The following is a 23,249-nucleotide window of genomic DNA, read 5'->3' as shown; positions in this document are numbered from 1 at the left end:
AAAGGTAAGGTGTCCATAGGTGAGTGGATTTATCTCTGGGCTTTCTATTTTGTTCCATTGATCTATATTTCTGTCTTTGTGCCAGTACCATATTGTCTTGATGACTGTGGCTTTGTAGTAGATCCTGAAGTCAGGCAGGTTGATTCCTCCAGTTCCATTCTTCTTTCTCAAGATTGCTCTGGCTATTTGAAGTTTTTTGTATTTCCATACAAATTGTGAAATTATTTGTTCTAGCTCTGTGAAAAATACCATAAGTAGCTTGATAGGGATTGAATTGAATCTATAGATTGCTTTGGGTAGTATACTCATTTTCACTATATTGATTCTTCCAATCCACAAACATGGTATATTTCTCCATCTATTAGTGTCCTCTTTGATTTCTTTCACCAGTGTTTTATACTTTTCTATATATAGGTCTTTAGTTTTTTTAGATAGGTATATTCTTAAGTATTTTATTCTTTTCGTTGCAATGGTGAATGGAATTGTTTCCTTAATTTCTCTTTCTGTTGTCTCATTATTAGTGTATAGGAATGCAAGGGATTTCTGTATGTTGATTTTATATCCTGCAACTTTATTCATTGATTAGCTCTAGTAATTTTCTGGTGGAGTCTTTAGGGTTTTCTATGTAGAGGATCATGTCATCTGCAAACAGTGAGAGTTTTACTTCTTCTTTTCCAATTTGCATTCCTTTTATTTCTTTTTCTGCTCTGATTGCTGTGGCCCAAACTTCTAAAACTATGTTGAATAGTAGTGGTGAAAGTGGGCATCCTTGTCTTGTTCCTGGCTTTAGGGGAAATACTTGAAAATTTTCACCATTAAGGATAAAGTTTGCTGTGGGTTTGTCATATATAGCCTTTATTATGTTGAGGTATATTCCTTCTATTCCTGGTTCTGGAGAGTTTTTATCATAAATGGATGTTGAATTTTGTCAAAGGCTTTCACTGCATCTATTGAGATAATCATATGGCTTTTATGTTTCTATTTGTTAATGTGGTGTATTACATTGATTGATTTGCAGATACTGAAGAATCCTTGCATCCCTGGGATAAAGCCCACTTGATCATGGTGTATGATTTTAATGTGTTGTTGGATTCTGATTGCTAGAATTTTGTTAAGGATTTTTGCATCTATGTTCACCAGTGATATTGGCCTGTAGTTTTCTTTTTTTGTGGCATCTTTGTCTGGTTTTGGTATTAGGGTGATGGTGGCCTCATAGAATGAGTTTGGAAGTTTACCTTCCTCTGCAATTTTCTGGAAGAGTTTGAGTAGGATAGGTGTTAGCTCTTCTCTAAATTTTTGATAGAATTCAGCTGTGAAGCCGTCTGGACCTGGGCTTTTGTTTGCTGGAAGATTTCTGATTACAGTTTCAATTTCAGTGCTTGTGATGGGTCTGTTAAGATTTTCTATTTCTTCCTGGTCCAGTTTTGGAAAGTTGTACTCGTCTAAGAATTTGTCCATTTCTTCCACGTTGTCCATTTATTGGCATATAATTGCTGCTAGTAGTCTTTTATGATCCTTTGTATTTCTGTGTTGTCTGTTGTGATCTCTCCATTTTCATTTCTAATTTTATTGATTTGATTTTTCTCCCTGTGTTTCTTGATGAGTCTGGATAATGGTTTGTCAATTTTATGTATCCTTTCAAAGAACCAGCTTTTGGCTTTGTTGATTTTTGCTATGGTCTCTTTTGTTTCTTTTGCATTTATTTCTGCCCTAATTTTTAAGATTTCTTTCCTTCTACTAACCCTGGGGTTCTTCATTTCTTCCTTTTCTAGTTGCTTTAGGTGTAGAGTTAGGTTATTTATTTGACTTTTTTCTTGTTTCTTGAGGTATGCCTGTATTGCTATGAACTTTCCCCTTAGCACTGCTTTTACAGTGTCCCACAGGTTTTGGGTTGTTGTGTTTTCATTTCCCTTCATTTCTATGCATATTTTGATTTCTTTTTTGATTTATTCTGTTATTTGCTGGTTATTCAGCAGCGTGTTGTTCAGCCTCCATATGTTGGAATTTTTAATAGTTTTTCTCCTGTAATTGATACCTAACCTTACTGCATTGTGGTCAGAAAAGATGCTTGGAATGATTTCAATTTTTTTTTTTAAATTTACCAAGGCTTGATTTATGGTCCAGGATGTGATCTATCCTGGAGAAGGTTCCGTGTGTGCTTTAGAAAAAGGTGAAATTCATTGTTTTGGGGTAAAATATCCTATAGATATCAGTTAGGTCTAACTGGTCTATTGTATCATTTAAAGTTTGTGTTTCCTTGTTAATTTTCTGTTTAGTTGATCTATCCAAGGTGTGAGTGGGGGTATTAAAGTCTCCCACTATTATTGTGTTATTGTTAATTTCCCCTTTCATACTTGTTAGCATTTGTCTTACATATTGTGGTGCTATGTTGGGTGCATATATATTTATAATTGTTATATCTTCTTCTTGGATTGATCCTTTTATCATTATGTAGTGTCCTTCTTTGTCTCTTTTCACAGCCTTTGTTTTAAAGTCTATTTTATCTGATACGAGTATTGCTACTCCTGCTTTCTTTTGGTCTCTATTTGCACAGAATATCTTTTTCCAGCCCTTCACTTTCAGTCTGTATGTGTCCCCTGTTTTGAGGTGGGTCTCTTGTAGACAACATATGTAGGGGTCTTGTTTTTGTATCCATTCAGCCAGTCTTTGTCTTTTGGTTGGGGCATTCAACCCATTTACGTTTAAGGTAATTATTGATAAGTATAATCCTGTTGCCATTTATTTATTGTTTTGGGTTTGAGTTTATACACCCTTTCTGTGTTTCCTGTCTAAAGAATATCCTTTAACATTTGTTGGAGAGCTGGTTTGGTGGTGCTGAATTCTCTCAGCTGTTGCTTGTCTGTAAAGCTTTTGATTTCTCCTTCGTATTTGAATGAGATCTTTGCTGGGTACAGTAATCTGGGCTGTAGGTTATTTTCTTTCATTACTTTAAGTATGTCTTACCATTCCCTCCTGGCCTGGACAGTTTCTATTGAAAGATCAGCTGTTATCCTTATGGGAATCCCCTTGTGTGTTATTTGTTGTTTTTCCCTTGGTGCTTTTAATATTTGTTCTTTGTGTTTGATCTTTGTTAATTTGATTAATATGTTTCTTGGGGTGTTTCGCCTTGGGTTTATCCTGTTTAGGACTCTCTGGGTTTCTTGGACTTGGGTGATTATTTCCTTCCCATTTTAGGAAAGTTTTCAACTATTATCTTCTCAAGTATTTTCTCATGGTCTTTCTTTTTGTCTTCTTCTGGGACTCCTATGATTCAAACATTGGAGCATTTAATATTGTCCTGGAGGTCTCTGAGATTGTCCTCGTTTCTTTTCTTTTTTCTTTTTTTCTCTCTGATTCATATATTTCTACCATTCTATCTTCTACTTCACTAATCTTATCTTCTGCCTCCGTTATTCTACTATTCGTTGCCTCCAGAGTGTTTTTTACCTCATTTATTGCATTATTCATTTTATATTGACTCTTTTTTTATTTCTTCTAGGTCCTTGTTAAACCCTTCTTGCATCTTCTCAATCCTTGTCTCCAGGTTATTTATCTGTGATTACATTTTGATTTCAAGATTTTGGATCATTTTCACTATCATTATTTGGAATTATTTATAGGTAGATTCCCTATCTTTTCCTCTTTTGTTTGGTTTGGTGGGCACTTATCCTGTTCCTTTACCTTCTGGGTATTCCTCTGTCTCTTCATCTTGTTTATATTGCTGAGCTTGGGGTCGCCTTTCTGTATTCTGGCAGTTTGTAGAGTTGTCTTTATTGTGGAGTTTCCTCACTGTGGGTGGGGTTGTATGGGTGGCTTATCAAGGTTTCTTGGTTAGGGAAGCTTGTGTCGGTGTTCTGGTGGGTGGAGCTAGATTTCTTCTCTCTGGAGTGCAATGAAGTGTCCAGTAATTAGTTATGAGATGTCAGTGGTTTTGGAGTAACTTTGGGAAGCCTGTATATTGAAGCTCAGGGCTGTGTTCCTGTGTTCCTGGAGAATTTGCATGGTATGTCTTGCTGTGGAACTTGTTGGCCCTTGGGTGGTGCTTGGTTTCAGTGTAGGTATGGAGGCATTTGATGAGCTCCTGTTGATTAATGTTCCTTGGAGTCAGGAGTTCTCTGGTGTTCTCAGGATTTGGACTTAAGCCTCCTGCCTCTGGTTTTCAGTCTTATTTTTACAGTAGTCTCAAGACTTCTCCTTCTACACAGCACCACTGATAAAACATCTAGGTTAAAGATGAAAAGTTTCTCCATGGTGAGGGACACCCAGAGAGGTTCACAGAATTACATGGAGAAGAGAAGAGGGAGGAGGGAGTTAGAGGTGACCCGAATGAGATGAGGTGGAATCAAAAGAGGAGAGAGCAAGCTAACCAGTAATCACTTCCTTATGTGTGCTCTATAGTCTGGACCACTCAGAGATGTTCATGGAGTTATACAGAGCAGAGAAGAGGGAGGAAGGAGACAGAGGTGGCCAGGAGGATAGAAAGTGGGCAATTAAAAGGAGAGAGACAGATCCAGCCAGGAATCAGTTCCCTATGTGTTCCCCACCGTCCGGAACACGCTGGTGATTCACAGAGTTGGGTAGAGAAGAGAAGCGGGAGGGAGGAGACAGAGACGACCTGGTGGAGAAAAAGGAAAGTCCAAAGAGGGAGAGAGCAGTCAAGCCAGTAATCTCACTCCCAAGTAAAAATGGGTATAGAAGATTGGGTTCTTAAAGGTACAAAATTGATAACAAATACCAAAAAGCAAAGATTAAAAATCTAGAGTAGAGGTTGGATTTTCAAAAATACAATATTAAAGAAAAGAAGGAGAAGAAGAAAAAAAAAACAAGACAAAGTCACAAAAATTATTTAATATATATATATATATATATATATATATGAAGTTTGCTTTAAAAAAATAGGGTCTCTTTTTTTTTTCAAAGTAATAGTAGGCTATAAAAATGAAAATTAAAGGAGTAATAGAGGATTTAAAATTTAAAAAAAAATTAAAAAAAGAATGATAGTAAAAATAGTAAAAATATATCTAGGACTTTCTCTGGTGTTGCTGTAGTCAGTGTGGGGTCAGTTCATTTTTGGATAGTTCCTTGGTCTGGCTTATATTTCTAAAGATCTATGAGATGGCTGGATGGCATCACTGACTTGATGGACGTGAGTCTGGGTGAACTCCGGGAGTTGGTGATGGACAGGGAGGCCTGGCGTGCTGCGATTCATGGGGTCACAAAGAGTCAGACACGACTGATCGACTGATCTGATCTGATCTGATAAGCTGCTTCCTATGTAGTTGGTACTAACTACAGGGTTTTAATCTATTGCACCTCTCACTTCCAAGGTGGTTCCCTCTGTTTTAGCTTCTTCTGTTTGCTGGTCTCTTCAGTGTCTGATTTCCTCCCTGTTACTAGTGGGGGCAGTGGTGGACACTTTTTTTAGGTTCACTTGTTCAGTCGCGCTGTGGGGAGGGAGGGACGCTGCAAACAAATAACACTGGCATGTGCTTGCAGTGTCGCAGCCACAGTGGGCCTGCCCCCGCTCACGGCACTTGTGTCCTCTCTGCCCACACTGCTCAGGCTGTAGATTGCTCTGTTGGGAACCGTCCAAGGCCGGCCCTGGGCTGCATGCACCTCCCACGTCTAAGCCGCTCAGGTTCAGGCACTCGGGTAGTCCTCAGAGATGCACACTCAGTTGGGCCTGTGTTTTGTGCCCTTCCCAGGTCCGAACAGCTCAGGTGATGAGGTGTCTGGCAAGCATGGTCACTGCGACTTATCACCTCCCCCTTCCCTGCCACTCGATTTTATGAGTGTACAACCAGTGCACCTTCTCAGGCGGATGTTGTCCGTCCAGAACCCCAAGAAGTCTTAGTTAGCAAAGAAGACTGCTTGCAGTTTGGTAGATAATGTCTCTCTGGGGCTGTGATTGCCCCCTTCTGCCTCTGGCTGCCAGTCACCAGAGGGGGATGGTCTGCAGCCGGCTAGTTCTGTTCAGTCCTTTGTTCTGTGCGCGGGCCTGGTGGAGTCTTAGGTTAGGACTTTTCGTGTGGTAGCTATCCCACAGTCTGGTTTGCTAGCCCAAGTTAGTTCACTCAGATTGCCCTTAGGGCGTTCAGGCCTGGTCCTTACTCTAACAAATGCAGCCCGCGCCTCCCTGCCCAGCCCCCGCTTGGCGGATGCAGGCGTCTGCGCTGCTTCTCCGCTGGGGGAGTTACTGTTGGGCTCGTAATCTGTGGGTTTTAATTATTTATTTATTTTTCCTCCCTGTTACGTTGCCCTCTGTGCTTCCAAGGCTCGCCACAGACTCGGCAGTGAGAGTGTTTCCTGGTGTTTGGAAACTTCTCTCTTTTTAAGACTCCCTTCCCAGGACGGAGCTCTGTCCCTATCTCTTTTGTCTCTTTTTTTGTCTCTTATATTTTTTCCTACCTCCTTTTGAAGACAATGGGCTGTTTTTCTGGGTGCCTGATGTCCTCTGCCGGCATTCAGAAGTTGTTTTGTGGAATTTACTCAGCGTTTAAATGTTCTTTTGATGAATTTGTAGGGGAGAAAGTGGTCTCCCTGTCCTATTCCTCCACCATCTTAGGACCGCCTCACAAGAAACTGCAGAAAATTCTTAGAGAGATGGGAATATCAATAACCTCAGATATGCAGATGACACCACCCTTATGGCAGAAAGTGAAAAAGAACTGAAGAGCCTCTTGATGAAAGTGAAAGAGGAGAGCAAAAAAGTTGGCTTAAAGCTTAACATTCAGAAAACTAAGATCATAGCATCTGGTCCCATCACTCCATGGCAAATAAATAGGGGAAAATGGGCAGACTTTATTTTTGGGGGCTCCAAAATCACTGCAAATGGTGACTGCAGCCATGAAATTAAAAGACGCCTACTCCTTGGAAGGAAAGTTATGACCAACCTAGACAGTGTATTTAAAAGCAGAGACATTACTTTACCAACAAAGATTCATCTAGTCAAAGCTATGGTTTTTCCAGTAGTCATGTATGGATGTGAGAGTTGGACTGTAAAGAAAGCTGAGCGCCGAAGAATTGATGCTTTTGAACTGTGGTGTTGGAAAAGACTCTTGAGAGTCCCCTGGACTGCAAAGAGATCCATTCAGTCCATCATAAAGGAAATCAGTCCTGAATATTCTTTGGAAGGACTGATGTTGAAGCTGAATCTCCAATACTTTGGGTACCTGATGCAAAGAGCTGACTCATTGGAAAAGACCCTGGTGCTGGGAATGATTGAAGGTGGAAGGAGAAGGGGATGACAGAGGATGAGATGGTTAGATGTCATCACCGACTCAATGGACATGAGTTTGAGTAAACTCTGGGAGTTGGTGATGGACAGGAAGGCCTGGTGTGCTGCAGTCCATGAGGTTGCAAAGAGTCGGACATGACTGAGCAACTGAACTGAATTGAACTAAAACATTAAAGCAGAATACAATGCCCATCACAGGCAATCCACCAAGAGATTGCAAAGATAGAAAAGGATTTCTCATTCTTAGATGGCCAAGGGGATTCAGCCCATTACATCCATGTTTTCAAGATTAAAGAATAATTAGTTCTCAATCAGGAGGACTTGACAGCACCTTTTGCCACATATTTAGTGTCAGTCACTCTGTTGTGTCTGACTCTTTGAGACCCCATAGACTGCAGCCCACCTAGCTCCTCTGTCCATGGAATTCTCCAGGTAATTTGCCTGGAGAACCCCATAGACAGAGGAGCCTGCCAGGCTGCAGTCCACAGGGTCACATAGAGTCAGATACGACTGAAGCAACTTAGCTCACACATATCTTTAGGTAAGACTGGAGTTACTGTTGCATACTGGAGCAAGGTACACACCAAAGATAAACTCTTACCCTTCCATGGTAATGGGGAGTCAGGAGCCAGAGGAGCTGTCCCCCTACATGGCTGCATTTCAAAAAGATGGCTCCTTCTTGAGAAAGATGGTTCTGAGTTGTGAGACAGGCAAGAGACTTTTTAGCAATTATAAAGATTCACATATATTTGAAAGAAATTCTGAAGAAAAAAACAGAGAGAGAGAGAGAGAGTTGTTTCTCTTACTTTAAACAGGGAGAATGAAACCTCTTATTTTTAATTTGTATTTACGCTTACATTCTCCAGCTTCTGTCCATCAATAATTCAAAGATCTTAAGGCTTGATTTTATGCAGGGCCCACATTTTATTTTCATGAAAAAGTATCTTTGAGGTGTGGGGATTTAGAAGCACCTAGTTCCCAGTGCTCATACCCTTTGTAGTTATTTCAGGGTAATTCCCACTTCAGACAACAGCCTGCTCATAGCAGCACTACCTACTTCTTGTTGGTAAAAATACTATTTAGACCCTTTTCTATAACTTCGGAATTGAGCTCAAATTCCTACACTCCCTCCCTCTATAATCCCTCACCCCACTTTGTGGCCTTGCCAAACAAATGCTCATCTTAGAGAAATGCGTGTAACACGAAGAATCCGGGTGGGAAGGAGCCCAGGAGGAATCTACTTGAAGATGTGGCCTGTTTGAAAAGGTAAGGGGGTTGGCAAGTCTCCCATCACTGATCTCCCATGCTGAGTAGGTCCTGCTGGGGTTGCCCTCTGAAAGGCCAGTATTCTGTTGTAGACCATAGAGCAGCTGCTGACACTCTTGAGTAAGACAAACAGTCAGCAAATTTGAAACCTGGGGAAACAGCAGTCCTGCCACAGGTTCTTTCAGAGATCCTCCAAAGCCAGGTCTTCTGGTCCATTCCACACAAACCGCCCAAGTGGGAATGCAGGCACCTTCACCTCAGACTTATTTCTCTTCTCTCCAGCTACTGTACACAAATCCGTGATTTCCGTCCAGCCTCCGTGGACCACTGTCTTCCATGGAGAGAGAGTGAATCTGACTTGCAATGGATTTCACTTCTATGCACAAGAGAAATTACAAGGCTACCGTTGGTTCTCTGGGAAAGCACGTCCACGTGAAACTCCAGGAAATACCCTTGAGGTTCGTGATTCTGGACAGTACAGGTGCCAGGCCCCAGGCTCACTCCCAAGTAACCCTGTGCACTTGATCTTTTCTTCAGGTGAGAAAGTAGGTGAATTAGTGAAAACTTGGGAAGTGGTTTCAGTACATCTTAGCTCCCTGGATTTCCCAAGGAAAGTCTTCATTCTACTCTAAGCCTTGACCTTTCAGTTTCACATCCGACCTCCCGCATTGTCTATAGGTGTTTTTCAAACTACTATTGACATCAGAGTTTAAACATCTAACATTAATCAGCAGACATCTTACACACTTACATAATTAAAGGAAGGAGTTAGTTTTAGGGGATTCAGAAGTGAAGCTGTCTTAGGTCCTGTCTTTAATGACATTGTAGCCTCCTTTGGGAGAAATTGCATCTACATGAATGTGCTGAGCACAAAACAGAAAGTAAAAAGTGCCATAAAACAAGAATTCAGAGGTGGGAAATCTCCAGCCTCAGGCCTTATGTCCTCACCTGTCTTAGGATTTGTCCCTTCTCCACTACATTCCTGTCTAACTGGCACACATATCTCTTCATCCAGTTTTTCCTATTCTAAAGATCTTCATTTAGAGCAGTGGTCCCCAACCTTTTTGGCACCAGGGACCATTTCAGTGGAAGATAACTCTTCCACGGAGTAGGGAGTAAGGGGATGGTTTTGGGATGATTCAAGTGCAGTAGGGTTCATGCTCCTATGAGAATCTAATGGTGCTGCTGCTCTGACAGGAAGCGGATCTCAGGTGGTGATGTGAGTGATGGGGAGCAACTGTAAATACAGGTGAAGCTTCGCTTGCTTGCCTGCTGTTCACCTCCTGCTGTGCAGCCTGGTTCCTAACAGGCCACTGTCCGTGGTCTGGGTGTTGAGGACCCCTGGTTTGACCACTCCCCAGGCATTGGTCAGTAGGAGCAGGCATTCACTGCTGTCATCTCAGAGAGAAAGTGTAGAACTTGTCTCTAATCAGAATCTGTAGAGCATGGGAGGTTCATGAGCGGACCACATTCACTGTATCTTGACCCTGGATTTGTGTCTATGACCACAAACCCTCTGCCTAGTGCACTTCAATGCACTGTAACACTTTCTAGTGTATTTCTCCAAAGACATCTTTGATAACTCCTGTTATCTAGTCAGTAGGTTGGTGCTGATCTTTGCTGTATTCAATGATATCAGATATTTTGGTCACGTCTCTCAGCTTTTCCTCTCCATGTTAGAATCCTTTTATTTTTGAATCTGTCCTTGAGTGATTAAATAGATGTGTCTAGGATTTATTTAGGAATTGTATCTGAAGCAAGTCACACTGATTTGGAAGATGAATGAGCTTGGATCAGAAGACTAAATCCTGGGGAAGGAAAAGAAAGAAAAGAAAAACTCTGAAATTCAGAAGACTCAGAAGAAAGAGTGCCTGAATGACAGTGTCTTATCTCTGTGTGATTTCCAGCCTCCCTCATCCTCCAGGTGCCATATTCTGTGTTTGAAGGTGATGAGCTGGTTCTGAGATGCCGGAAAAGGGGGAGAGAGAAACTGGCTGTTGTGAAGTATACTTGGAATCGAAAAATTATTTCTGGTACTGATGAAAGCTTTGATCTTTTGATACCCAAAGCAAGTTTAAATAACAGTGGCTGTTACCAGTGCATTGGATTCTTGGAAAATGCTTATGTATTGAGAACAAGTCAGACAAATATTCAAATTCAAGGTAAACCCTTCATTTCATACACATTTCCTAATCAGTGTCAGGGTGGGATAAACTGGGCACCTGAGTGGGGATCTATATGAGTAGTTTTTCTGTTTGTTTACTGATTAGTTTTGGTGTGCCTCATGGCTTGTGGGATTTTCTTAGTTCCCTGATCAGGATTGTAACAAGGCTCTCGGCAGTTGAAAGCACACTGCCCTTACAACTAGACCTCCAGGAAATTCCCTACATAAGTTGATACCTTAGCAAATGTTGGATAAATTTGTGACCTAAGTCCTCTAAGAGGTAGAGAAAGTGGAGTAATTTAACTTAAAGAGTCCTGGGAAAGATAAATGTAATAGAGGGGCCAATAAGTTTGTCCTGTTGGATGTCTGACGTTTTCTGGAACCAAAATCCAAGCCGGCCTCATACTGAGAGCTTGGTTTCCCTCTTCTCTCTAGAACTATTTTCACGTCCAAAGCTGGAAGTCACAGATTCCCAGCCTATAGAGGGGAAGCCTGTAAACCTGAGCTGCAGGACACGGCTCCCGCTGGAGCGGCCAGACACTCGGCTTCACTTTGTATTCTTGAGAGACGACGGGGTCATGATCTCGAACTGGAGTGGGTCTCCGGACCTCCAGATCACAGCCATTTGGAGAGAGGACTCAGGATCATACTCGTGTGGTGCTGAAACACTGACCGGTGGCATCCACAAACGCAGCCTCCCACTTCAGATTGATGTGCAGAGTGAGTGTTGGAGGGCCAGGTGGTGATGTCTCCCCTGGCTGCTCCGTCTGGCCCTCTGGGGGCCCAGCACAGATGGATTTTGTCAGCCTGACAGAGGCTCCAGGCTTAGATCTCATGAGAAGTGAGGTACTATAATAAAAGAAATACAGGATTTTGCTTCCATCTATATTTCTCTAAAAACTTAGCGTTTCTTTAAAATTCCAGCACCTTGAAATGACAGAGGTGATTCATGGAGGTAGATACAGATTTGGGGAAAACAAAATGAAAACATGAAGCTAAATGCTTTGCTACTGAATCAACAGATTCTAGGATGTCAGGTCTTTGGGGAAACTCTTTAGAAAACACATAACCACAGAGATGGACCTCAACTGGTAACAATAAACAGTGTGATGTGTAAAATGGAAAAGGAGGACATACATACATAGAAAGATAAATATACCAAATATTGGCTTGTCTTAAGTACCAAAGAAGGACTGGTGGAAAAGGATGTAGTCTAGGCCAATGTAATGATAGCGACTATTGCTATTATCTCTGTGGGATCAAAATAATGCAGACTAATAACTAGGACATGACATAAAACCCAAATACTTTTCCAAGGAGAGTCAATTTTTCTCTCCTGGAGCCCGTGTATCAGGATGAAAAGGTTGTTACATTTAGTGATGCTCTAGGTCTGAAATCTGCAATCTCTGGGCTACAGTGCTAGCACCTGCAGAAGAGTATATCTTCAAGTCCCATAAAAGTGCCCCTGTCCAACATCCCAGCCCCATCCTCCTCCCATCATGCCCTCACCTGTTGTCCTGTGTTCACACAGGAATCCCTGTGTCTGGAGTGCTCCTGGAAACCCAGGCCCAAGAAGACCAGGTGATTGAAGGGGAGACGCTGGTCCTTGTCTGCTCTGTGGCCAAAGGCACTGGGAACACCACATTCTCTTGGCACAGAGAGGACACGAGGGAGAGTCTGGGGCAGAAAAGCCAGCGCTCCCAGAGAGCAGAGCTGGAGATCCCTGTTATCGGGGAGAGCCATGCCAGGAGCTACTACTGCACAGCTGACAATGGCTACGGCCTCATCCAGAGCGAGGCAGTGAACGTCACTGTGAGAAGTAAGGTTTAATTCCCATTGATCTTATTTATTCTCATATTTCTCAAATTAGGGGTGGACATAGCCAACTATCTTTATGATTCTCCTTTTTAAATTTCATTTCCACTTTGCCATCTTCCAAGGTGATAGACACTTTCTTCCATTAAATATCAATAAATCAAGTTGTAAGGAGGTACTCCAGTGACTAATGCTGTCCAGGAACCATTTCACCCCTTGGGGATGATTTTGTGTGTTTTTATGCTGATCCATTGTTTTGTTGCTCTCCAAGAACAGCCTCATGTCATTAGTAGTGTTTTAGGGTAGGGCATAGCTCCATCATCCTAAGTGTCAACTATACTCTCCTTTCAGTAAATCATCCCACAGGACCAAAGATCTAAGGCATCATTTTACTCTGTTACTGAGGGTCTAAGAGTATCTTAGTACCAAATCGCATGCAAGTTATGAAACTTACAAGTACCAAGAGTGAATATGGAGCCCCTAAATGTCCATAGAGGAGATAAGCTTTCCTTTGCGATTGCACAGTCCTAGCTTATATCTCTCTCTCCATTCATCTATCTCCAAGGAGTCATATAAAGTCAAGCCAGGTTTCCACTCAGCCACTGTGGCACTGAAGAAATGATTCCTATGGGGCTTCAATGCAGCCTCTATTTCAGGTTCATTTGCATCCTGGGTTAACTACGGGAAAGCAAAGATTTTCCTGCTTTCCTTTATATTTAAACCCCTTAAAAGAGTTATCTCTACTCACTGTCTTCACTTCTATTTTCTTTCAGACTCATCACTATCAGGCTTTCCTCACTCTAATAGGTACTATTATACCTATTCATCAGATGCTCCTTTTAAGTTTTTGTTACTGGACCTTCATCACATTTTCCCCTGGAGTAGGAAATGGCACTGCACTCTGGTATTATTGCCTGGAAAATCCCATGGGCAGAGGATCTTGGTGGGCTATAGCTCATGAGCCAGGCGTCATTCTAGATCTTCCACTTTGAATCTACCTGCAAGTCTGATAGCTCTGCCTTCAAAATACCCCCAGAATATGACTAATTCCCACCAAGTCCACTCCTACCACCTGATCCAAGCCACCTGGATGATTGCAATAATACTGTTCTTCTGCTTCATCTGTTCTCAACACGGCATCAGGAGGAACTCTAAGCTGTAAATCAGATCATGTTTCTCCTGCATTGCAGGTGGGTTTCTCTTTTGCCCATGGCTTCCTATCTCCTTCAGAGAGAGAACCAATGTCCTCTCAACATTCCTCTGGGTCCTGGTGATCTGTTGGTCCTACTACTGTGACCTAATGGCTCACCACTCCCCTTCTCCACCTGAGCCACCAGGGCCTCCTGTCTCTTCTTCAAAGCTTTCAGTCACATTCCACCACAGGGCCTTTGCAATGCTTTTCCCTGATATCCTCATGCTCATTCCCTTGCTTCCTTCAGAACTCTACTCACCTTCTCAATGAGATCTTCCCAGCCATACTATGCAATGTAGCAGCTCTTCACCAAGCCCTCCCTCTCCTGGTCCTTCTTGATTCTTCCTTGCAGCATGTGTCACCAACTACCATACCATGTAGTCTTTGCTGTCTCCTTTCACATCTCCCATGAGGGCTTCCCTGGTAGCTAGATGGTAAAGAACCCACCTGCAATGCAGGAGACTGGGTTTGGTCTCTGAGTTGGGAAGATCCCTTGAAGATGGGAATGGCAACCCATACCAGTATTCTTGTCTGGAGAATCCCCAAGGACAGAGAGCCTGGTGGGATATAGTTCATGGGGCCACAAAGAGTCAGACATGACTGATTGACTGACACTTTCAACAATTCCACATCTCCCATAGTAGCTTCATGAAGGTAGATCTCTATTTTGACCATTTGTTATCACAAGTGCCTATTCTACTGATAGCTCATAATAAGCATTCAGTAAATATTTGCTGAGTGAATATATTTTGCATATATCACTTTTGCTTATCATAGTAATAATCTTAGAAATGAAAGAGATCATTATCTTCATTCTACAGAAAAAGAGAGTGAAACTCAAAAAAGTTGGCTGATTTGCATTAGGTCACAAAGCTTCTACCTAGCAGCCTGGATTTGAACCTCAATACAATCTTTTAGCTCAGAGAGAGAAACCATTGTCAAAGTTTTTTGAAGAAGTACCACTATCCACCATGCTAAATAAGCAGAGAACTGTGCTATTTATATAAAATCAGTCAGCCCTGACTGAGCCATAAACCTAAACAGTTCGGTTAGTGGCTCTGGCAAGGGGTTGCTATGCTAATGGCACAGCTGCTCTACAATTTTCCCTTCAACTCCCTCAGGGCATGTCCCGTGATCAAGCAGGGCCTTCCCAGGTCAGGGGAACTGCCATGTCTTCCCCCAAATAGATGCCACAGGAGGGTCTGCATCTCATCCTCAAAATTTCTTGAACAGTAATATTGGGTGTAATTCCCAGCAGAGAAGGGCAGAGACTAAGCCTGAAATACCATTAAAATGACATTTCAAGAATCAGGTGGGCGAAGGGAAAAAGAGATTAGCAAAGTTGAAAGCTGCCCAAAGACACCCTCTGAAGAGTCTTGAACGCCCTAGAATCCAGAGTGACACTGAGGGTAGGAACATTGCTTCTCCAGGAAGGCTTTTCTTTGCTAATTGATTTTCTTTTAACTTTGATTGTAGTATAGTTGATTTACAATGTTGTGTTAGTTTCAGGTGTATGGCAAAATGAATCTGCTATACATATACATATACATATATCAATTCTTTTTAAGATTCTTTCCCCATATAGGTCATTATGGAGTATTGAGCTCTATATATGGAGTATTGAGCTATATTTTGTGTTATATAGGATTTCCTGGTGGCCCAAATGGTAAAGAACCCACCTGCAATACAGAAGACCCAGGTTTGATCTCTGTACTAGGAAGATCCCCTGGAGAAGGGAATGGCAACCCACTCTAGTATTCTTGCCTGGAAAATTCCATGGACACATGAGCCTGGAGGGCTACAGTCCATGGGGTTGTGAGAGTCAAACACAACTGAGCAACCAACAATTACCCTGTGCTATACAGTAGGTCCTTATTAGTGATCTGTTTTGTATGTAGTAGTGTATGTATGGGAAGGCATGGCAACCCACTCCAGTATTCTTGCCTGATGAATCTCCATGGACAGAGGAACCTGGTGGGCTCCAGTCCACAGGGTCACAAAGAGTCAGACACGACTGAAGCAACTTAGCATGCATGCACAGTGTGCATACATCAATCCCAATCTCCTAATTTATCCCTTAGTAACCATAAGTTTGTTTTGTATGCTTGTGTTTAGTCGCTCAGTCATGTTCGACTCTGCAATTCCATGGACCATAGCCCACCAGGCTCCTCTGTCCATGGGATTCTCCAGGCAAGAATACTGGAGTGGATAGCCATTCTCTTCTCAAGGGGATCTCCCAGACCCAGGGATCAAACCCGGAACTCCTGCACTGAAGGCAGATGCGTTACCATCTGAGCCACCAGGGGAGCCCAAGTTTGTTTTCCGCCTCTCTAACTATTTCTGTTTTGCAGATAAGTTCATTCGTACCCTTTTTTCCTCAGACTCCACATATAAATGGTATCATGTGATATTTGTCTTTCTCTGTTTGATTTACTGCACTCAATATGAGTCCACGAAGACTCTTATACTGAAAATTTTACTTACAATCCCTGAAAAAGAATAATTGTGAATCTGTTGGTAATTCACACCTATAGGTAAAATTTCTCATCTTTCCTTTTGAATTTTAAGGTCAGTAGAATGAATCAGCATCCTCTGATACAGGCAGTGAACTGGTTCCTTCACACATGTAATTTCATTTTACTCTCACAACTGTTCTGCAAGGAAACAGATGATCTCAGAGTGTAAGCAGATTTCGAGGATTCAGTTGATATGCAACAGAACCAGAATGTCTTCTTTTTAATTTGTGGACTTCCTGCAAAATCTCTGTGATTAGAAATGTCATATAGCATAACAAATAGCATAGCAGGATAGAAACTCTGAGGTAGCCTGGAGCACTAGTGCCAAGGTAGGCTGTCTTAGCTTGCATTTCTGTAACAAGATATGGTAGACAGGGTGACTTTAAGAGCAGGAGTTTATTTCTTACAGTTTCAGAGGCTGGAAGTCTGAGATCAGGACTGAAATCAGGATGCTGGCATGATTAGTTTCTGGAGAGATGCCTCTTCCTGGTCTGCAGACTTCTGCCCTCTAGCTGTGTCCTCATGAGACAGAGTTGGGGAGAGAGTGAGAGAGATCTCTGGAATCTCTTCTTTTAAGGGCCCCAATCCCATCAATAAACTGTGGAAAATTCTGAAAGAGATGGGAATACCAGACCACCTGACCTGCCTCTTGAGAAACCTATATGCAGGTCAGGAAGCAACAGTTAGAACTGGACATGGAACAACAGATTGGTTCCAAATAGGAAAAGGAGTACATCAAGGCCGTATATTGTCACCCTGCTTATTTAACTTATATGCAGAATACATCATGAGAAATGCTGGGCTGGAAGAACATGCTGGAATCAAGATTGCCAGGAGAAATATCAATAGCCACAGATATGCAGATAACACCACCCTTATGGCAGAAAGTGAAGAGGAACTAAAAAGCCTCTTGATGAAAGTGAAAGTGGAGAGTGAAAAAGTTGGCTTACAGAAAACTAAAACATTCAGAAAACTAAGATCATAGCATCTAGTCCCATCACTTCATGGGAAATAGATGGGGAAACAGTGGAAACAGTGTCAGACTTATTTTGGGGGGCTCCAAAATCATTGCAGATGGTGATTGCAGCCATGAAATTAAAAGACGCTTACTCCTTGGAAGGAAAGTTAAGACCAACTTAGATGGCATATTCAAAAGCAGAGACATTACTTTGTCAACAAAGGTCCATCTAGTCAAGGCTATGGCTTTTCCAGTGGTGATGTATGGATGTGAGAGTTGGACTGTGAAGAAAGCTGAGTGTTGAAGAATTGATGCTTTTGAACTGTGGTGTTGGAGAAGAGTCTTGAGAGTCCCTTGGACTGCAAGGAGATCCAACCAGTCCATCCTAAAGGAGATCAGTCCTGGGTGTTCATTGGAAGGACTGATGCAAAAGCTGAAACTCCAATACTTTGGCCACCTCATGTGAAGAGTTGACTCATTGGAAAAGGCTCTGATGCTGGGAGGGATTGGGGGAAGGAGGAGGAGGGAACGACAGAGGATGAGATGGCTGGATGGCATCACCGACTCGGTGGACATGAGTTTGAGTGAACTCCGGGAGTTGGTGATTGATAGGGAGGCCTGGCATGCTGTGATTCATGGGGTTGCAAACAGTCGGACACGACTAAGCGACTGAACTGAACTGAACTGAATCCTAGCATGAAGGACCATTCTCACGGCCTCATCTAAACCTGAGTACTTCTCAAAGGCACCATCTCCAAAGCCATCACACTAGGGTTAGAATCACTTCAGTTTATGAATTTTGGTGGAACACAATTCAGTCCATAGAATGGGCTGAAGTTGGCTAAGGTAGTGCTGTGTGCATGCTCAGTTGTGTCCGACTCTTTGTGACCCCAAGGACTGTAGCTCACTAGGTTCTGCTGTCCAGGGAATAGTCCAGGCAAGAATACTGGAGTGGGCTGCCATTTCTTACTCCAGGGAGTCTTCCCGACCCAGGGATTGAACCCGAGCCTCTTGCATCTCCTGCGTTGGCAGATAGATTCTTTACCATTGTGCCACCTGATGCTGTGTGAGTGAGCCTAATGTGTGAGAGTGTCCCTGAAACTGGTCAAAGGGCCGTGAAATTTCTGAGGGTCTAGGGCATTAGAAAAGACCCTGATGCTGGGAAAGATTGAAGGCAGAAGGAGAAGGGGATGACAGATGATGAGATGATTGGATGGCATCACCAACTCGATGGATGTGATTTTGAGCAAGCTCCGGGAGTTGGTGATGGACAGGGAAGCCTAGCGTGCTGCAGTCCATGGGGTTGCAAAGAGTCAGACATGACTGAGCAACTGTACTGAACTGAGGGCATAATGTAAGGGCAATGAATAAGAGACAATACTTACATAGACATAGCACTTATCATATGTTAAAAAAAAAAGTGAAGTCACTCAGTCGTGTCCGACTCTTTGTGACCCCATGAACTGTAGCCTCCCAGAATCCTCCGTCCATGAGATTTTCCAGGCAAGAGTACTGGAGTGGGTTGCCATTTCCTTCTCCAGGGGATCTTCCCGACCCAGGGATCGAACCTAGGTCTCCCACATTGTAGGCAGACACTTTACCATCTGAGCCACCAGGGAAGTCCTATCATATGTTAAGAACCATTCAAAGCACTTTATTAACTCATTTTTATTCACCAACAATAGTACTGCTATAGTTACCGTTATCTCCATTTTACAGATAAGAAAACTGACAAACAGGGAAGATTAAATAAAGGTTGCTGGCCACACAGGTAGTAAAAAGAGGAATGTCTCTAACCTAACAGCCTGATTTTAGAGGTTATGCCTTCCTTTTTGTTGCTATTCCACTTATAGTGAGATATAATTGAAATACAACATCATGTAAGTTTACAGTATACAATAAAGTGATTTGCTGCATGTATATATTTCAAATTTATTACCACAAAAAAGTTAGTTAACACATCCATCACCTTACACAGTTGGAATTTTGTGAGTGTATGTGTGATAAGAACATTTATAATCTACTATCTTCAGTTCACTTCAGTTGCTCAGTCATGTCTGACTCTTTGCGACCCCAGGGACTGCAGTACACCCGGCCTCCCTGTCCATAACCAACTCCCAGAGTTTACTCAAATTCATGTCCATTGAGTCAGTGATGCCACCCAACCATCTCATCCTCTGTCATCCCCTTCTCTTCCCGCCTTCAATCTTTCCCAGCATCCGGGTCATTTCAAATGAGTCAGCTCTTCGCATCAGGTGGCCAAAGTATTGGAGTTTCAGCTTCAACATCAGTCCTTCCAATGAATATTCAGGACTGATTTCCTTTAGTACGGACTGGTTGGATCTCCTTGCAGTCCAAGGGACTCTCAAGACTCTTCTCCAACTCCACAGGTCAAAAGTATCAATTCTTCAGCACTCAGCTTTCTTTATAGTCCAACTCTCACATCCATACATGACTACTGGAAAAACCATAGCCTTGACCAGATGGACCTTTGTTGGCAAAGTAATGTCTCTGCTTTTTAATATGCTGTCTAGGTTGGTCTGTCTTAGCAATTTTCAAATATATTTACAATATATTCTTAGCTATAATCACCATTGTATATATCACATCCTCCAAACTTACTCATTTTATAACTGGAAGTTTGTATCCTTTGACCACCTTCACCCATTTCTCCCACCCTCCAGCCCCTACCCTTGGCAACCACCAATTCATTCTCTGTTTTTGTGAATGTTTCTTTTTTTTTTGAAAGAGTCTATATGTAAGTGAGATCATAAAATATTTGTCTTTCCCTCTGTCTGACTTGTTGCACTTAGCATAATACCCTCAGGCTCCATACATGTTGTTGCAAATGGCAGAATTTTCTTTTTTATAGCTGTATAATAGTCTATCATATTCACATTCCATCATAATTGAATAGTGTGTGTTTGTTGTCGTTTAGTTGCTAAGTCATGTCTGACTCTTTTGTGACCCCATGGAGTGTAGCATACCACGCTCCTCTGTCCATGGGATTTCCCAGGCAAGAATACTGGAGTGGGTTGCCATTTCCTTCTGTAGGGGATCTTCCTGACCTAGAATCGAACGTGTGTCTCCAGCGTTGGCTTGTGCTTTGTCACTCAGTCGTCTCTGACTCTTTGTGACAAGTTGGACTGTAGCCCTGCATTGGCAGGGGGATTCTTTACCACTGAGCCACCAGGGAAACCCTACCGGGGTCCAGCCCCGGTTGGATCCAGGGATTCCCTCAGGAGGACGGCGTTGGCGAAAGGATAGCAAAGCGGAGAGAACAGAGGCTTGATCTAACTGGTTTATGCAGAAAGCCAATAAAATTCGTGACACCAAACTTGCTTTGACCATGGAGGCCACAGGCGCCCTCTCAAATAGCTGAAGGTGCCCCGCCTTAGGCACCTTCTCGAGTGGGTCTTAGAAGCCCAGGCAGTTAAGTGGTCTCAGAGGGCCCCCACGCTCCAAATTAGTCATCCTGAAGGAAGAACAGAAAAGAAAAGGAGAGAAAAGGAAACAAGAACGACACGGGGAGACCAAGCCTGATGAGCAAGGCCCATAGCTTTATTTTCAAAAGGAGCTTTTATACCCTAAGTTGTACATAGAAGATAATAGGGGGTGCAAAGTCATGCAAGGTCAGCAGTCCTTGACCCTTATCGAAACCAGGCTTTCTTTCTGCACACTTATCATATACAAAGGCTTTAGGTGATTTACATCATCTTCTGGTCAGGAGACCTGTTAACATTCTTCTTCTGATAAAGATTAGTCAACCAGAAAAACTTATTTTCTCCAGAGGTGATTTTTCTTAAGGTTTGGCGCCACTCCCTGAAAGCACTAGGTAGAGTTGCATTCCTATAGGGCAAAGGTGCAGTGGGGGATAATCAAGGGAAGAATTTATTAGCTCAAGGGTCTAAGGTTATTATTAACATTAAAGCTTTTACTTATTTTTCTATATACCAACTATGTTAATCAATACACTCCCAGGGACACAATGGATAAGGGATACGGAAACTTGGCAGCAAGCATTAGCTCAACAAAGAAATCCTCTACTAGTTCTATTCTAACAATTTTAACTCTCTGAGAAGCTCTGAATTGTTAAAATATCTTAAGCTTCCTGTGCCTCTTATGGTTGGGAGGTTGTGAACAATCACATGCATAGCTGTAAGAGTTCGGAAACCTGTCAGGCAAGTTAGAAAGCTTTCTGAGGGATTTGAATTGGAGCACACCTATTATACCCTGGAGACTTATTAACTAGAGCTCTAAGTTGGTTTTCTTTCAGAGAAAGGTGGTCAGGGATAGCCCTCCATAAATGTCAGAGGAGTAGGTGAAAGTCATAAAATAGTTAAACAGACAGATTCTTGTTTTGGGGTAGACGCTCAGGCAGGTCCAAGGGGGCCCCTTGAGTCCTGATTCACCTTTGCCTTCAGGGCCTCTCCACATGACCTTTGTCATGGGTGGGAACTCCCGTGCTGGCTCCCAGCATCTCCCCCTTTTTTATTTCTTAAGACAGCCAGATGCAATTCAGTCGCGAGCACTTTCTGTATCTATTCATACATCAATGATATTTAGGTTGCACATATCTTGGTTATTGTAAATAATATGGCGGTAAACATGGGGATGCAGATATCTCTTTGAGATAGTAATTCTGTTTTCTTTGGATATATACCCAGAAGTGGGACTGCTAGATCATATAATAGTTCTTTTTTTCTTTTTTTAATTTTCTAGAAGTCTACATACTGCTTTTCACTGTGACTGCACCAATTTACATTCTCACCAACACTGTACAAGGGTTTTCTTCTCTCCTTGTCCTTACCAACACACTTCCTGTCTCCATTTTTTTTTTTTTTTTTTGTTTTAGGGAATAAAGTTTATTTTGATGAAAAGTGTAAAGCAAAATTAAAATTGTGTACATTAGTAACATAACTCAACATGCTTAATTTGATATAAGTGTGACACATTTTCTTGCTTTCCTATGTTTTGCTAAATCACCATAACCTTGTTGTTGTTCAGTCATTAAGTCATGTTTGACTTTGCAACCCCATGGACTGTAGCAAGCCAGGCTTCAATATCTCCCAGAGTTTGCTCAAATTCAAGTCCAGTGGGTCAGTGATGCTGTCTAATCATCTCATCCTCTACTGACCCCTTCTCCTTTTGCCTTCCGTCTTTCCCAGCATCAGGGTCTTTTCCAGTGAGTCAGCTGTTTACATCAAGTGTAAAGCTCCAAAGTATTGGAGCTTCAGCTTCAGCATCAGTCCTGTCAATGAATATTCAGGGTTGGTTTCCTTTAGGATTGGCTCTGGTTTGGTCTCCTTGCAGTCCAAGGACACCATAACCTAGACTGCTTTATTAAAATAAGGCATGTAAACTTATTCTTAACTCTTTTGCTTATGCTCTGATTTCAAACAATTTTATTTAAAAAAAGGCCATTGTAACAGGTGTGAGGTGCTACCTCACTGTGGTTTTGATTTGCATTTCCCTGATGATTAGTGATGTTGAACACGTTTTCCTGTGCCTGTTGGCATTTGCATGTCTTCTTTGTAAAAATGACTATTCAGATCTTTTGTCCATTTTAAAATTATTATTTGAAGGTTTTTTTGGCTATAGAGTTGTATGACTTCCTCATATTATTACCAAGGACTTTTCCCCTATAATTTCTCCTAGAGGTTTTATGGTTTCTGTTCTTAAAGTCTTTAATACATTTCCAGTTAATTTTTGTGAGTGGTTTAAGGTGGAGGTCCAGTTTCATTCTTTTGCATGTGAATTAGCAAGTTTCCCCAGCACCATTTATTTAGAGATTATCTTTTCCACTGAGTATTTTTGACTCCTTTGACAGATATTAGTTGATGATATATTCACAGGTTTATGTCTGGACTCTTGATTCTATTCCACTGGTTCATGTTTCTCATGTTTTTTATGCCAATGCCAATTTCTTTTGTTTGTTCAAGCTTTGTTTTTTGTTTGAAATCAGGAAGTGTAGAGCCTCCGGCTTTGTTCTTTTGTTGCAGGATTGCTTTAGCTATTTGGTGTCTTTTGTTATTCCATACAATTTTTTTTTAATTTCTATAAAAAATGATGTTGGAATTTTGATAGGGATTGCATTAACT

General features: G+C 42.0%; 1 protein-coding gene across 1 annotated transcript in view; it reads left to right on the top strand.

The window, feature by feature from the left end:
• FCRL4 (Fc receptor like 4) overlaps nucleotides 1-23,249 on the top strand; it is a 45,451-nt gene that overhangs the window by 8,164 nt on the left and 14,038 nt on the right. The window contains 4 exon segments of the mRNA XM_086394078.1: nucleotides 8,786-9,040; nucleotides 10,411-10,665; nucleotides 11,103-11,387; nucleotides 12,199-12,486. Of these exon segments, the coding sequence (XP_086250204.1) occupies nucleotides 8,786-9,040; nucleotides 10,411-10,665; nucleotides 11,103-11,387; nucleotides 12,199-12,486 (1,083 nt within the window).

The sequence above is a fragment of the Bos grunniens genome, chromosome 3 (genome assembly GCF_055505025.1).
Source record: "Bos grunniens cultivar Pamir isolate PY7600 chromosome 3, Bosgru_T2T1.0, whole genome shotgun sequence".
Classification (NCBI taxonomy): Eukaryota; Metazoa; Chordata; class Mammalia; order Artiodactyla; family Bovidae; genus Bos; species Bos grunniens.
The sequence above is the reverse complement of the archived record's forward strand: the minus strand, read 5'-3'. Positions and strand labels throughout refer to the sequence as shown.